A 17,270-nucleotide genomic window follows, 5' to 3' on the forward strand; every position below is an offset into this window, starting at 1 on the left:
TTTGAAATTTATTTACGATTTTGTTGGCAGTGGGCACGCAGAACCGTGTTATTTCAATAAATGTATACTGATATCAGCCAAGGTGCGAAAAATAAAAATTGTACATGATGAAAGGGTCAAATGCTCGCCCCTAACGAAAAGTTATGAGCCGAGACAATTGCTGAGGGGCTGCTCTAGGGATTAACTTCCTCAGAAGGTACATCCAAACGTTCTTCCTTGATATGCACGTCATCATCCTCCTGGTCCTCTTTGCTGTTTTCGTGAAGCAAAACGTACTCGCGGGAGCTAAAGCCAAACTTGATGACATCCTTCTCCATCAGTTCGTAGTACTTGCGACCATCGATTTTCTTGTTGTTTAGGAACGTTCCGTTGGCCGATTCCAGGTCGATGAGGTAGAGACGCACACGCTTTCCCTGGCTACCGTCCTCGCGCTCAAAGGGCACCAGCCTGTACTGCAGGGCGGCATGCTGCTTGGAGCAGCTAGGATGATCTACCGCCAGGTCGACCACCTTGCGGTCGCGGCCCACCAGGAAACAGCTTTGGCGATGTATGTGCAGGGTAGGCAGTGCTGTTTCGCCCTTGAACGGGTACAGGCGCCAGCGACGTTTCGGCTTGCGAGCCTCGACTGGCTCAGAGTATTTGACAACAACTCCATTAACCTTGTTGGTGTCCTCGGTGAGAGCTCCGCTTAGACCGAAGTTGGGTTTCTCCTTTTCGACAGGCTCCTCATCCGGCGGCGCCTTGTCTTCGCCCTTCCTGCCCCACTCAAAGTGTTCGTCGTCTCCTCGGCTACGATTTTCGCGGCGCTGCTCTTTACGACGCACAAAGTCCCGTCCGTCTCTGTTTGATCGATCGCGGGGACTGCGACTACGACTGCGCCTGGAAAGAAATGCAGAATTGGTCAAGGGTCTGGGAGGATGTCACGTATGTACTTGCCGCTCTGGACGCCTTTCGGGGGAACGCCGCGGTCGCTCCCTCCGTTCATTGCTGCGTGCGCGTTGTCGTTGCACAGGCGAACGCTCCCTTTGATCCCGTCGGATGCGATCGCGGCGCATGTGATTGTCACGGTCGCTGTCTCTGTGGCGTTCTCTTCCTATCTCGCGTTCCCTTTCCCGCTCTCGCGAGCAGCTACGACTGTGTCTGCGTTGTTTTGTGTTTCTATGGGAATTGTGACGCTGTCCGCCGTTGCCACGGTCGGGACTGTCCCACTTCGAGCGTTGCTCTTGCACCCTCTGGCTGTTTGGCTCAGACTGCTTCTCTATATTTCTGATCCGTTTTTCTTGTATTTCTTCAGCGCCTTCTGTGCTGCGATTAGTTTTTTTAGTGCGTTTTTGCTTTTTGCACGCTGCGGTGTTTGATACGTCGTTGTTGCTACTACTCTCGCTGCTGGAAGATGAACTCGAAATGTACCGTGGTTCTTTTCGATTCCTCTTTTCGAGGTCAGGCGCATTCTTTTCAGGCATTTTTGGATCCTCGTCGCTACTCCCAGAGTTTTCTTTTTGGTCGCTGGGTGTGCTACGTTTTTTGCCCATCGCTGTTATTAAAAAAAATCACAAATATTATAATTAACAAAAAACACAAACTAAATTGGCTTTGAAATTTGGATAGGGATGGCATATCGGTACTCCATCAGCTGTTCGATATGCGATATCCGGGCTCATCGATATCCGTCTTCTCATCGGCTAGAGCGATTGTGTTACATCACTAGGACAGCTCACTTTACTATGTCAATTTAAAGCTGCACGATACTTTTAGTCGATACTAATCGATACAGTACAAAAGTACAACATCGCGCCATGTTCATCTCATCTCAATGCGTTGGGTAGCGTAGCAGAGTAGAATAACTACGATTTCTAAATTAGAAAACATAATATTTAATTATGGTGATTATGATCTTTATTAGTATATTCTCTGAAAGTATGTAGTTTTCTGTCGCCTTGCGCCATTTGTAAGTACCAACAGATTTATCCGCAGCAGCAGGCGCTGTTAATGTCGGCCGAACGTCGCACCCAAACAAAAGCCAAACAAAGTGGAAACTGATTAACAGCGGAGCTTCGCAATGACACCGTTCGATGACTTTGTTTATTTAATTAATCATGTGCTGCTAGGCGAAGAGCCGGTAAGTAAGGCCTACATGTTTGAGCAAGCAGACACTCGAGCATCTGTATGTGTGCATGTACATATATACGCGAAACTGAAATCGTGCATTGATTTTGTCCATGTCGTAGACCATTGAGGACTTCATATTACTTGTCGGTACATTGGTAGCATTCATAGCTTTCATACTCTGGTGCTGCTTTCCCATTCAGCCAAAGGTAAGTGGTTAAACTGACAAAGCCCAAGGCTGCCAACTAAAGCTTGCTCACTTCCACAGGAGCCGGGACCCCACCGCCAGTTCACATGCAAAATTATACAGAATCCAATAAAAGCTTTTGATGCGGGCACCAGCACCGACGACGACAATGCTGCCAATGCAGCAGCCTTCCCTTCACCTTATAACTCTGGAGCCAGAAGCGGCCTCAGTGGAAAAGGCAATACCGGCACGGATTTAGGCCTGACCAGCAACATGTACAACGGAAGCAACGGCAGCTATAGCAAGAACGGCACTGTAGCCATGCACAATTACTACGTAAAGAACGGACACCACTGCTGCACCTAATGGCCAGCCTAACATCAGCACATTCAAGATTTCCCATGCCCAAAGCTGGGAGATGCTGCTTAGCTTAGCGTTATACTACCTACTCAGTTCTTTGCGTGTACAATGATCAGTGCAACACCGTCGTCGTTATAGCTATGAATAATGCGTGTGAATATTGATTGTAATTTGTGCCAATTGCTTCGACAGGTTGTTAGGAAGCAGCTTAAAGCTGCTGGCTGCTGGCTGCCGGTTCGCATTTGCAAGCACATTTTATTTATAATTGCTCAGACTGATTTGTTTAAAAAAAGAAGGGAAACAGGACAAGACAAGGAAAAGCAGACGGCATGCAAGCCACCTTGCATGCCCTGCCCGAGGTAAGGAAGATTGGCAAATGTTACATATGTGGCAAGTTTTTAAAACTTCCTTGATATCTATATATGTCTATCTATATATGTATATATAAATATATACATATATATGTGTATGTACATGTGCTGCATTTGTGAAAATACCAAATTAATATGCACACATATATATATGTGTGTGTATGAAATCCAAGTATCTAGTTCTAAGTATTTATTTCTGTATTATAAAACAAACAAACATATACTGTGACAACATTCGCTTACCCCATCCCCCAATCACCCAGACAGTTTGCCACCCATATATGTAGGTGGAAACATAAAAGATTCCTTAACTTGATTACAAATTCAGTTTTGTTCAGCTGAAGGAAGAACATAGACGCCCCTTCAAGCGGGAAAAGCCTATACAGATAAATAAATAGATATCTTTAAGATGGATTATATAAACACACACAACAAAACCTACAAAATAACTAGCATAAAATATGCCCCTGAAATCACTTTTATTTCCACTGTATTTCCATATACAAATATAGATATGTAAATATGTGTGGATGTACATGTATTCGAATCCGTATTTGTATTTATGTGAATGTATTATCTTTGTAGGCCGCAAAATATTTGATCTCATTTGTGAACTTATTTATTTGTGATTTGTGATGTAACTTTTAGAAAATACCGACCCCCCATTACTGCGAAGGGCTATAAATCCCTCTAAAAAGAAACGAATACGAAAACGAAAATCGATCCCAGCTGTTGTTTTATTTTGTTTTATGTATGGGAACGACAAGTGAGCCACCCACCCATTCAGCTAATCCGCTATATCCCGGATACGCATCATTTAAATTTTAAATGAAAGTCACACTCTGTAAAATTGTTCTTAGAATTTATTTATAAATTAATAACAGTGGTATCAAGGGTTTCATGTAACGCTAACATTAGTTGCTAGTGCTCGTATTAAACACTTATTAGCGCAATATCAACAGAAGTATGACAGAGCTCCCCGGAGCCCAGGCTGCAGACTGGAAATATCGTGGGGCACTAAGTCAGAAGACCATCTAGAGTAGATAGTATGTGGCTATTAAGTTTGGTTTGATTGGTTTCGAGGGCTTCCCTTTCTTCGCTTAATTCCTAGTATCTCGTTTTGGGCTTTGGTAACAGTTCAGTGGTAACATTTGTGAATCGTCCTCGTTATATGCCTACAACTATGCGACTATACACACAAAAATATTTACAAACAAACAAGTATAAATATATATGTACATAGGCATGTATGTACATATGTATGTGTATGTATACACGGGAAAATAAATAGAAAATTGCAGAGCTTATGATTTCCATTCATTCCATTGAAGCTTTCCTCCTGCACTCGTTGTTTTTAACCCTAAAGACAGTCTTGAGCAAAAATCAATGCATGAAATAGAAAACAAGAAATCAACGATAACGTAACAAAAAAAACTCCTATACAAATTGCATTTTGAATGTGGTTTTCTGCTGATGCCAGCACCAGAAGCACCTGCCACAGACGGACCCAACCATGCACCCACCCACCACTAGCTACTGCAGTCCCTGGGGAAGAACACATTCATCTCGATCAGAATCTGGAGAACGATGAACACGCCATAGACGGCGAAGAGAGCGACCCCCACCCGCTTGGTCAAGCGGTAGCCACTGAAGCTGAGTATTACGAAGAGGGCCACGGTTGAAACGATTAGTATCATGATATTGTACTCGATGCCCTGGGTGCCGACCTGCTGCGGCTCCCCACTTCCATAGTTCATGCAGTTCTTGATGAACCAGGGCACGCCAAGGGACAGCAGAATGGCCAGCGAGTTGGCGCCGAGCGAGTTTGAGACTCCGATTCCGCTTTCACCTGTTTGGGACAATTTAGTCAAACTGGAATCAGAATCGGAATCGGAATCGGAATCAAGGCTCGTTCCACTTACCGTTCCTAAGAGATATCAGGCTGGAGACGGCCTCCGGCATGGTGGAGCCGGCGGCCAGGAAGGTCAGACCCATTACTATAGTGGGTACATGGATGGCCACTCCGAAAGCCGTCAGCATCCAGACAATCAGGTAGGCATTGCCACCGATGCAGAGGATGCACATGATGAAGGAGAGTGGGTAGAGGCGGCGATGCTTCATCGGATGCGGGATCAGCCACGAGAGGGTGAACTTAATGGGGAAAACGAAGATCCACCAGCACTTCATGAAGCGGGAGGCGTCGTGAGGATAGGCGTAGATGCTTTTCGGCATATCGTCTTCATCGCTGTCATCGCCGTTCCCTGTAATAGAGGGATGCTGAGTTGGCAGTTGGCAGTTGGCATGGAGCGAGGGATGGCGCTTACAATGCTTCGAGTGAGTCAGATTCGCGGTGGAGGATATGGATGAGGTGTTCTCGGGCAAGTTTACCACGAAGAGGCCGTCGCCCGAAAGGGGATCCTTTTTCAGAGGAAGCTGTGCCTTGGCACTGTTCTCCGGAGGTTCCGTCAGATCTGCAAGGCATTAAGGATACAAATGGAGCACGTTCATGTACTATGCATGTACATACATACATACATATGTACATATTTATGTTATGTATATGGGCAGCGGACTTACCATAGCGCGTGGAGAAGCAGCAGTTCATGCGATCCTCTATGAATACGCGAATGGCTGGCATGAACTTATTATTGTTGAAGGTGATCAGATAGTAGAGCACCAGAAAGCCCATCATGATGCAGGACTCGACGAAGCTGATGCTGCCGCCCCAGGCCAGTACCAGCAGGATTATCGTGTTGAATATGTAGATGAAGCAGTCCCTCGCTATTGGCCACCAGTCCAGCTGAACCGGCTGCCAGATTCAGGAGGATCGACCGATAAACAAGCAAGCATGTGGAAATGCGTAGATTAGTAATTGAATTCTGTGGGAACTGTGGCAACATTGCAGGGGCGGGCATGCATACCTTGTCAATGGACAGCGCCGCCAGACCAGCCACGCCCAAGGTGTTGAACATGAGCGAGCCGATGATCGTGCCCAGCCCCATGTCCGACTCCAGAATCAGGGTGCTGATGGTGTTGGTGAAGAACTCCGGCATCGATGTGGCCGTGGCCATAAAGGTGGCCGCCGCCACATCCTTGGACAGGTGCAGGTCCTCGCAGATGCACTCCACCGTGGGCAGGAAGTAGTCGTTGCATATTATGGCCAGCAGTATAAAGAAGTATATCGCGGCAAAGACATGAAGCACCACCCACCCCTGTCGCAGTTGTTCCACTGCAAGAGAGGAGGAGAGGAACATGCGAGTAAGTACATATGTATGCATGTATGCATGATGCATGTATCTTTGCATGTATGCATGAGCGTATGTGTGCCCTAAAAGTAGGCAACACTTTGGATGCCATTTGAGAACTACCGTTGGGATCTGAATCTGAATCTTTCCCCGAGCACCGCATCTACGAGCTCGAACAAAATAAATCTATCTATCGCTGTCATTGCTACAATCTACCCCGAGCACAGAATTTTGAATATGTAGCTGAGGTAGAAACAGCAAGTATAAATCTTATCGCTGTTCTTATTGAAATCTAGACACCTTACCATGGGCAGGTACATGCTCGCATGCACATATGTATGTATGTATGTATGTATGTACATACAGTCCCCAGAAGAGCTATCTGAATCTGAATTGTAAGCACGTAGTAAGCATTCTGTAGTGCTTGGTACAGTTCAAGCTTGTGCGCGATAAGAGCGCGTTCCCAGAGCAGAGTGTTCCGCATGGCATAGACAGGCGTCGGTGCCTGTGCCTGTGCCTGTGCCTCTGCCTGTTCCTGTGCCTGTGTGGGGTACGTTTTTAGTGTAACTATACATGGGTACATACATATGTTTGTGTGCACATATGAACAGAAATTCGTGGCTAGCCTGATTCTATTCTATTCTATTCTATTCTATTCCCATTGAATCAATCGTCCGTTATCGGGGGAACCTGCTGATAATGAGGAGTGTGAAGCAGGAAAGACATTGCCCCAAAGAGTCCAAACAACGGACGCCTCACCTACCTCACCTCATCTCACACGGGCAAGTTCAAGTCTATCCAATGTAGACCGATAATGCCCGCGTAAAAGCGCATCGGATTGCATCGGATAATACTTGATGCTGGTTATTTACATATGTATGTATACATCTGTGCATAGGCAGACACAGGCATACATGCATGTACATAGGTAGGTAGGTAGGTAGGTAAGTAGGTAGGTAGGTGTTGCCAACAGACTGGCCCACATCCAAAGCTTACCTGTGAAGAGGTCGGAGAACTCGTCCATCGGGGAGGTCTCATTGTCGCCCGGGCACGAGGAACGCGGCAGTATGTCGTACAACAGCTGCTCATCGAAGTATCTCAGGGATGCCTCCAGAAAGTTACTCTCATTGCCGGCTAAAAAAAAAAAAATTAAAAAAAAAGAAAATTAGTCGAAATTCGATCCACTCTGATATGCGCATCGACTCTGATTCTCTCAAGTTTAAGGAAAATACACAAACCAATACGATTACGATAGATTACGAACAACAACAGCAAAAAGAAAACTATCCAACTATCCAACTATCAGACTGACAGACTGACGGGCAAATCGACCAGAAAAACCCAAACTCTATCCGACTAACTTCATCATGTGACCAGACGAGGACCCTTTCATACATACATATGTACATACATACATACATACATATGTACATAATTAATGATGAATCAAGATGTGTGCGTGATCCTTGTCGCAATATTTATTTAGTTTTATATATTTATAAGCACATGTCCTAGATAAATATATATGTATATATGTATATGTATGTAAGAGTGAGTCATGGAGCGGGGATCTGCTAAGCCACACTGGGACAAGTTAGGGGAGAGAGTTAGTCACTGCATGTTTACTGCTGTTTGGATCATGTCTGGCTATATCCGATCGCAACGATTTTCTAGGGTCTACATAGCAGATAAGATAATTTTGTATGAATCTGCATAGCCGGTATTCTCGTATCTTCACCATTTTTGCCCTAGGGGGGGATGCATACATATGTATGTATATACCACAATATGTACATATGTATGTATGTACATACTATGCATATTCGTCACTCATTGCCATCGTATTTGTTATTTTCAGCATTTTTATGGTTTCATTATAATTCCCTTCAGTTCTCGCGAAAAGTTATAGCAGAATGCCAAGAAAAACAAAAATATTCCATTTATATTCGTGGTCAGATAACCACTTATTCATACACACACACACACATATGTACATACATACATACATATATATGTATGTACATGCATATGCGGCTGGGCTGGATGTCAGTTTAATGCGCCTTCAATCCAAGACACCCCCGCCAGTCGTGGCCAGGGGCATTATAACCATTATTGGTTGTGATTGGCAATTCGATTGGAGTTTTACAACATTATAGTATTATGGCTGTTGTGCATTTTGGCGTCGCTTAGCGGCAAGCGGCAAGCGGCAGGCGGCAGGCGGCAGTTGAATCGACAGTCCAAAATAAATGGGACAGTCATGGAGGCGTCTCGGTCGTTTGCCCGTGTTTGTTTTGCTTTTTCTCCGTGTAATTATTATACCCTTGCTGCGAGTTGTACGATTTTGACCAGATCTAAGCAATGCACGAAACTAACAAATACATGTGTACATACATATGTACATTTGCACATACATATGTATGTACATATGCACAAATGAAGGTAGCTCAGCAACAAATAAGAAGATACATTAACAGACTCAAATACAATCATAATTGAGGAGAGGCATTGATCTGTGAGGGTATTAATTGGTTCGGCCCCGAGCTAGCCACGTCTCACTATAATCTCTTTCACTGGCACGGGGACACGGGGACCCGGGGACACGGGGACACGGTGATTATTTTATCTAGTCAGATTTACAAAGAAATCAAGCGAAGGTGGTGTACTGGGGGTGGGGGTGGGGGCTGGAACCTTGTCTGAGGTTTCTGTCTATGCATGCATGTATATATGTGTGTGCATGTGTGCATGTGTGCATGTGTGGGACAGTTAACGGTTATCAGCGCTCTCTGGTTTACACCCTCTCTTAAAGCGGCCCATTAATTACTATTGGCTTTTACGATTCGTTTCGTTTTGTTTCCTTTTTGTCTCTTTTCGTTTTCATATTGTTAACCAAGTCCCTGGTCCCTGGTACCTGGCGGCTCTGGGTGTGGGTTTTGTGGTGGGACTGAAATAAAGACGCGCTTGTGACGTCACTGACCTCTTGACCCGATTCCAGAGATTCGAAATTCCTTCATCACGTGCGATACGCTCGGCGGATTTCCCCCGTTTATGCTTTGCTTGTATTTATCTGTGGAGAATTGCGTGCCAAAATGCCTGCACCTGCACCTGCACCACCTGCACCACAAGCAGCAACAGCAGCAACAGCAACAGCGATATATACAACAAGAGCTGCACAATCAGTCATAATTGAATAATTAGATGCACTCGGCACAGCAAACAGCAAACAGCAAACAGAACAAAAAGAAAAAAAGAGCCCTGGCATCTGGAAATGGAAACACGGCAAGCAGAAGACAATCGAGGCGAGTAAACGTAGGCTGCAGGCGACCGATATCGGTGGGTCATGTCATAGTCATATGCTATAGGCATAAATACATACATACATACATACATACATACAAATGTATGTACATAATTATGTATATACTAGTTGTGGTTGCGAACACTTAAACACTCACACACACACACACACACGAAGCACCCCCACCCATCTGCTTACTTGGAGTCGCGTTGGCTGTGCAGACGAAATGCATTTAGCTCCAAAAGCAACCAGGCCCGACTCAAGCTCAGGCCCGAACCGAACTGAGACGTGTCGCTCCATTCTAAGCCAAGCAAAGCTCCAAAACTCCAAAACTACAAAACAGAGAACGCTCCACTCCGCTCCGCTCCGAATTGAGCTTGACTTGCCGGCAAACAAGTTTATTGAACTTGTTGCCAGCTGCCCGGCAGAGTGATTATGAGATGCATTTAAGAAAAAACCCCAGCCAAACACACAAGTTGGGAACACCTCAGCCCAACCTTAGCCTTAGCCTTAGCCTTAGCCTCGGTCTTAGTCTCAGTCTCAGTGTCAGTGTCAGTCTCAGTCTCGGCCCTAACCCACCCATCCAGCACTAGTCGAACCAGAGCCATTCTTGAGAGTCATCCCCGCTTACGGACATTGTGCAAATTCGATGACTTTTGTTGTGGTTGCCATAGGTTGCTGTTGCAGTGTTGCAGCTTGAGCGCGCAATCAGGCAAACACCAAGCACCAGCTGGCTACCTGGCCGCCCTTCGATATGCTCTTTGGCGTATTTTGCTTGCTTTGCAATCCATAATTGTTTCATTTTTTCTTCGCTGAAATTACGTGGCGAGTTTCGGAAGTCGGGGCGGGAAACTCGCTGAAAGCCTGTTGCGGTTCCAAGCAACGCGAACTGGCAGCAAATCGAACCAATTGGCATCCAACTGACTCCAAAGTACCTGACTAATTGTTTAGCTATTGCCATTCATTGGCTTGCTGGCTTGCTGCCTTGCGGCTGTTCGCTCCCAGCTCTCGACTCTTGGCTCTTGGCTCGGCTCAGCGTTGGCTACTTGCACTGGACAACACAATTTTGGGCTTAAGTAAACGAGGAGCCGAAGGAACTAATGCTGACTGGCAGTACCATGATATAAAGTTGGTTATTGAGTGAAAGTGGGGCCTATAAATTGATTCCCATTAATAGATCATCATCATATGCATATGCAAGTGTAAGTATATACATATGTAAGTGATTGCGAATGAGAGCACCCACATGCATATACATGTACATATGCATGTACATGTACATACATATATACGTACACCTCATCTTGATGACCGTACCGCTTGGCCGCTGTATTGTTTTTTGTTTTTTGTTTTTTTTTTATATAGTGTGTACATATGTATGTATGTATGTATGTATGTACGTGTGTATGCATGCAATAATTTATCTTACAGACTACAATTTACTTGACTTTCGACCAAAAAGTAAATTTACAGAAGTTCGTAAAAAGTTTTTGCTCGTTGTCTCATACAGAAAACAAATTTAAATACTACTGACTGCTATACTACATAGGTACATACATATGTATGTACATTGCACGTGCAACTGAATTATCATGAATAATTACGAACTCTCGTATTTCGAGTGTAAGAGGAAATGAGGCAAGCAATGATTTAGCCATCCAATCTACCAAGAGACCAGCAGAGTGTAAATTAGTGGCAGATGTACATACATACATGTATGTACATAGGCACCTGTGTGCACCAACTGTGTGACTGTATGAATGAATTATGGATGCATCCTGACTTACCCAATGTGGACTTCTGTTATGCGCTTGGGAGGAGAGGACATGAAAACAGAATGACGAGAGGAAGAATGTTTTTTAATGAAACAAGTACATAGAAATAATACAAGCTATTTTTACAAATTCATACTGAATATATGTAATTACATATCTACATGTATGTGTGTACGTATGTATGTACATCTATATGTTGTACATGTATGTAGATCGACCACCGCCAACAATTCGTGCAGTGGTAAGCTCGAGTCCACGAGTCCACGAGTCCACGAGCCGCGACCGAATGCCTAGAATATTGGATGGTACTTTATCCATCAGAAGGTGAGAACTGTGAGCTGGCGAGCTAGTGGAAGCCATGTTGCATGATGCCGTCTAATGTTGCTTCTTTGAGGCCCCCCAAACGAGAGAACACGAAATAGCAGTACACAAATAACTAAATAATAATAAGTACATAGACAATGATACCCAAGCTCGAAGTGGCAGGAGTCCCCAACCAAGCGACCGAGCAACACCTCTGGCACAGGTGTAGAGGTAGATGCGAGTCGGATCTGTGGAGTGTGGGGGCGAAACGTCATGGGGACAGTGGGAAAGGGAATGCAGCCACCGCACAGTGGTCGATTCTGCCTATCTGGTAGGCAATAAATCAAAAATTAAAATGTCGAATCTTGTTAATTTTTTTTACTTTTTGGAAAGTAAACATCCCACTGATATTTATTGCGATATTTATATATTTTTCGTATCAACAGTCCAGTACCTGCACGCGGTTGAATCGCAGCAAACTTTTCTGTCCATACCTAAGTACATTTTACCGCCTTTTCAGTGCTTTTGGTAAAGCAAAATAAATCTTAATGTTTTGCGATTTGTATTAAAATTACCATCCATTTTGATCATAGTTGGTAAGTATTCAATAAAAAATATATGTGTTGGTCCCGTGCTTGCATGCATTAGAGGTAAATCGTTGTAGAACTTAACATTTCCTTTAGTGTGCTGTTAATATCATACCCGACACTTGCATGGAATAGATCTTTTGACTTCCGCCCCCTTCCGCCTTCAATCTTTTTTTATTTATGAAACCAGTATTTTTTTAATCTTCTGTGTTAAAACAAATTGCAACTACGTGCAACACGTTAATTTATTTGATTTTATAGGGAGAATGGCAGTGTCAAAAAGCACGCTTTTCGCGATGTTTCGTAAAAAACTGAGTAAGAAAAAAAGCTGAAGCGAGTTGGGTCAATGTTTTCGCTCAAATAATTATTGATAAAAACAAACTCAGCGAAACTGATTGTTAGCGAATAAAAAAAAAATTCATTAATTTTGCCTCTGAGTGAAGTGTGCAGCAGAAATTTAAAATACTTCAAAAAACAGACCATAAGTTTTAATTTTGACCTATACTTTTTTGTATTAATATAAAGTGTTTATAAAAACATTTTATAATATTTTGAAATAAAAAAAAATTATTTTTTTTTTAAATTTATTTTTAAAAGTTTTTAAGTTAAAAAATAAAACTTTAAAATTTATTTAAATACTCCGCGGATTTATATTCCAAAATACAAAAATATTTTTAAAAATGTTACTCATTTATTTTTTGAGTTATTAATTATTGCCTGCCAGATTGGCAGAATCGACCACTGTGCACCGCCGAGCGGGGGATCGCTTGGCACTCCGGACTGATTGTGCAGCAGTTTTGATGATAGCTTGTATCGGATCGGATCGAATCAGGAACAGAGAGAGGAACAGACACAGGCACAGACACAGACACAGAGACAAAGACGAGATCGAAAAGTCCCCCATACCGGATGATTGGGAAGAGCCATCGCCCAAAATATGAATGGACTCGAACAAATTCCTTTTCATTATTCCAGCGAAAATCGCATTTCGGAATTCGGAATTACCAAACGCCAACTGAGCATATTAATCGTACATGGGTACATACATACACATGTATACATACATACATACATATGTATGTATATGGGTAGCGTATTTATAGATCTGGGCTTGGTGGAAGCTGAGGTTGAGGTTGACTGTGGATCTCTCTCTAGGCAGGGCAACTCGGCAGAGTGTCTGGGATTTGCGTTTCCAAAGAATCCGGGAATCACATGCCACCGCCGCGGCGCTTTCGTTCACCGATTGCCGACCGACAGCCGACAGCCGACAGCCGACAACCGACAACCAAACATGCGCAAACATTCCCCGTGAATCCCGTTCGGTCTGTGTTTCGCATAAAGAGAGCGCGACGTGATCGGCAAGTGCACGTGCACGTGCACTAACTACATGGCTACACTCCCACTTGTATGGGTTCATCTGAATCTGAATACATTGTGTGGAGAGCGAGGGATAACTTCAATAGCAATTGGCATTTACATACATACATACATACATACATATGTATATCCCAAGGAACCCCCAAAGGGGCTTATGTATGTACATATGTAGTATGTAGTATGTAATTATGTGTGTGGCCGAATCCCTGGCCGTAGCCATTCTAGCCAGTCTACGGAGGCTCGAAGCTCGAAGCTCGAAGCTCCAATCTGCAGATCATGGCATAGATCCGACAAGCTGATAATCGAAATAAATGATTGTGCCACCTCGACTCGATCCACATCCACTGGCCGCAATCAAGTCGTGAAAGACATGAAAGGAAATAGACTTTCGGAGATAATGGGCCAGGCCAAGTGGGCGATTCAGAAAGCGGTAGGCAGGCAGGAGGAGTATGTAGATAGTGAGTGGCCAGGCCAGCCCTGATTTGTTATTTGTTAATGCCATCAGCCATATAAATAGACAGATATAAATAGTACATTTGTATATTTCCGAATCTAAATCCCATTCTGAATGTGTCATAAAGCCATCAGGCCCAATGCTATAAACGAGCATAAATCATCGCTGCTGGGAGTCCAGATAAAAGCTGCATGCATACACGTACACACATACATATACATAGTACATACATACATACATATGTAGTAGCTCGTAACCAGGCAAATGGCGGCCATTGCCGTTGCCGTTGCCGTTGCAGGGAGTCCTCCTCGACAACGATAAGTCCATTAAAAAGGTAATTGGTGATGAGCATTCCTCCATTTCACGAGTGCCCAACGACATGTCCCTGTCCCCACCCCAGCGCAGTGATCGATCGATCCATTGATCTGTAATCTGCAGTGACACCAAGTTAAGATAACGGGCCGGAAATCGGCTTCAGGTTTCCCAACCCTCGACACATGTCCAAAGGCAAACAAGGAAACACGAAAACTGGAAAATATGTACATATTCTCTCCGCTTTCCGTACTCCATACTCCGCACTCCACACTCTTCGCTTCAATAAAAAAGGACCCAGTGTCGAAATACTAAAGCCAAAAGCCAGGCATTGCATTGCTCCTGAACGGTTAGGCGGGCTCCCCAGTTGCTTGTACGAATACTCGTATATGTACATACATATCCCTGAATGGAAGGCTCTTTTGACTCACCTGTTGCGTGGGTACTCGTTGCGAGGCTGCCAAATAGTAATACGAATAGGCCTAGCAAAGGGCCGACTTTTTTCAACATTATTTACACTTACAGCCAAACCTTTGGCCAAGTTCAAAAAACAAAACGGAAAAAAATAGCGTAACGTAGTGCGCCTGCGGGAAACAGGTGTCTTAGCATTTATTTAATGCTGGCTTTCTGATTTGTTCCGACACTCGCATCGCTTGGGGTACACGGCGTATGCGCAACGTGCGGATATCGAATTCCGGCTATTTCGATTTGATTTTGCGCTTCCCGTCGGTTCCTCCAGCAAACCGCTTGGCTAGAATTATATCGCACAACTAATTAAGAGCGACCAGCGCGCGCCCGTCTTAATAATAAACTGCGACGTCGCCGTCGACGTCGACGTTGAAAGCGACAGCGACAGCGACGCCAGTGCCAGCGCCAGCGCCGGGGGGACACAGCAGTGGCAGCGTCGACTGGCAGCGTCGACTGACAGCGCCAACGCCAACGCCAACGCCAACTCCATCACTCGCGCCAGCGTCAGCGTCTTTTGGTATTGACGGTTTTATAAAGATATCTCTCTAGTAAGTATAGGCATAGTCACCTCCAGTCAGTCACTTCACGTTGTCAGTTTTATTTTTTATTGCATGTTTTATTTCTCCTGTACACTGCTTAGTGCTTCACTTTGCCCGTTTTCCCCACACCTACCCTGATTCATGTGAGCTTTTATTTCGACTCTCCATCGGGCTAAGTTTTTCACCGGCTGTTCGCGTGTATGTGTATGTGTAGGTGTAGGTGTAGGTTACAGAAGTTAAGGGTTAAGGGTATGTGGGGGGGGGATGCCAAAGATTACACAATGCATAGTAGGGGCGCGATATGGCAAGGGGACTCCCGAAGCATTCTCGGAATCGTCCTAAACAAAGCTCTCTGCCCCAGTCTGCCCCAATCTGCCCGAAACCTTCTGGGTGATTTTTGTACTGGTCTCCCTATCTGAGCTTTGGCTCAGTCAGAATTCAGAATTCTGAAACTGATGGTTGGCAGGATTTTGGTAGCCATTCTTGGGCAAAACATTTCCCAGGTATCCGACAGTCGAGCGTTTCGGCTCAAGCTGCTGCTGCTGCTGCTGCCCAAATATGTATGTATGTACTTGCATACATACAGACATACGAGTATGTGTGTACGTGGGTACGCCTTCCCTTTCCATCTGTGCGTGGAGTCATTAATTGATAAGAAAGCGAAAAAACAATTGCCTGACATTTTATCAATCTATTGGCGGTAGTCACTAACCGAGCTACGCAAGTAGCCCTACATGTGGATGTATTCGTTTGATGTCCGTATGATAGTGCTCAATGACATGTCGAATATCGGTTTCCTTATATGTCCATTCATACATGCGTACATTCATACATACATACATACACACATAGATGTGCACACAAATGTGTGTGTGTGTGCTTCGTAGAGTGCACGATGGGACCAATCACCAAACGCATATTTCAAAATACGCAAAAATAATATACATATTTTTAAACGCCATGAGCAGGTACATACATATGTATGTATGTATGTACATTGTACATACTCGTACCACAGCTGGGTTATCAGCTGTTCAAGTGCCACAAAGTGTAAAATTAAACAACTCAGCTGCAATTTTTGTACGAGTAATGCAGCGCAGTCCAATCAGAGTGGGTTTTGATTTTGAACAGTTGATACTCGTATTTTTATCATATTTTTTAAAATTGGTTATCGTTAATCGAGTACAGATTGTGATGGAAACTATTTCTTCAACAGGCCTACAACACAAAACAAAGCAAGAAAACAACAAAAACAAGAGTAGATGCAACCCATTTCAACCATGCCCCCATTATTTGATTACCCCTTTGACCCTTTTCTCTGAAATTTGGTCGATTAATGCAGCCAGGGGCTGGTGGCTGTTTTATCCTCTTTTCCGCCTATGACCCATTGTATTCGAATTTTGAAAATATTTCATCTGACTCCGTACTTCCCTTGGCTGTTTTTTATTCCGGCAATAGATGTACATAGATCCCTCTCTTCTCGCATCAACACCAGCCGTTATATCTCGCGCCCCTTCGCCTTGGAGGGAGGGAGATAGATAGAGGGACAGAGACAGAGACAGAGATAGATAGCGCATGGAAGGGATTACGTGACAACTGAAACGTTATTTGATCATTCCAACTATAATAGTTATCCGATCTACACCACTTCGGCAGTCTGGGAGATGTTCTTCTTTCAGTCTCTATGATTCTGCCTTTCCACACTAATACTCCTATAAACCTATACTCCCGACAGCTTTGCCGAAATAAAAAAGATAGTAAAAAGCAGAAGAAAAAGCTGTCGGGCCGAGGGGGGGGGGGTGATTAAAATGCAAGGGACACTGGTTTCTCGTTGTTTGTTGTTGTTCTTTATTTTTATTTTTAGATATCCTTTTGTTTCCGTGTCGTACAC

At 44.2% G+C, this 17,270-nt stretch overlaps 3 protein-coding genes across 4 annotated transcripts; 1 reads left to right on the top strand and 2 right to left on the bottom strand.

The window, feature by feature from the left end:
- Positions 1-4: 4 nt before the first annotated feature.
- LOC111072329 (smad nuclear-interacting protein 1) lies at positions 5-1,619 on the bottom strand. The gene is made up of 2 exons (XM_022364108.2): positions 937-1,619; positions 5-879 (listed from the first exon to the last, which is right to left on the bottom strand). The coding sequence occupies exons 1-2, from the start codon at positions 1,530-1,532 to the stop codon at positions 174-176; spliced, it is 1,302 nt and encodes a 433-aa protein (XP_022219800.2). The 5' UTR covers positions 1,533-1,619; the 3' UTR covers positions 5-173.
- Positions 1,620-1,802: 183 nt separating this feature from the next.
- LOC111072305 lies at positions 1,803-3,747 on the top strand. The gene is made up of 3 exons (XM_041595737.1): positions 1,803-2,119; positions 2,229-2,315; positions 2,375-3,747. The coding sequence occupies exons 1-3, from the start codon at positions 2,060-2,062 to the stop codon at positions 2,657-2,659; spliced, it is 432 nt and encodes a 143-aa protein (XP_041451671.1). The 5' UTR covers positions 1,803-2,059; the 3' UTR covers positions 2,660-3,747.
- A 122-nt stretch (positions 3,748-3,869) lies between these two features.
- Positions 3,870-15,158, bottom strand: LOC111072296 (sodium/potassium/calcium exchanger 3). Of its 2 annotated transcripts, none has more exons than XM_022364055.2 (7): positions 14,804-15,158; positions 7,266-7,403; positions 5,946-6,253; positions 5,602-5,833; positions 5,349-5,495; positions 4,947-5,285; positions 3,870-4,873 (listed from the first exon to the last, which is right to left on the bottom strand). In XM_022364055.2, the coding sequence occupies exons 1-7, from the start codon at positions 14,880-14,882 to the stop codon at positions 4,554-4,556; spliced, it is 1,563 nt and encodes a 520-aa protein (XP_022219747.1). In that variant the 5' UTR covers positions 14,883-15,158; the 3' UTR covers positions 3,870-4,553. The 2 variants fall into 2 exon arrangements, with proteins under 2 accessions (XP_022219747.1, XP_022219749.1); XM_022364057.2 differs by lacking the exon at positions 14,804-15,158 and adding an exon at positions 9,763-9,839.
- Between the last annotated feature and the right edge of the window lie 2,112 nt (positions 15,159-17,270).

This window comes from Drosophila obscura, unplaced genomic scaffold (genome assembly GCF_018151105.1).
Source record: "Drosophila obscura isolate BZ-5 IFL unplaced genomic scaffold, ASM1815110v1 contig_75, whole genome shotgun sequence".
In the NCBI taxonomy this organism is placed as follows: domain Eukaryota; kingdom Metazoa; phylum Arthropoda; class Insecta; order Diptera; family Drosophilidae; genus Drosophila; species Drosophila obscura.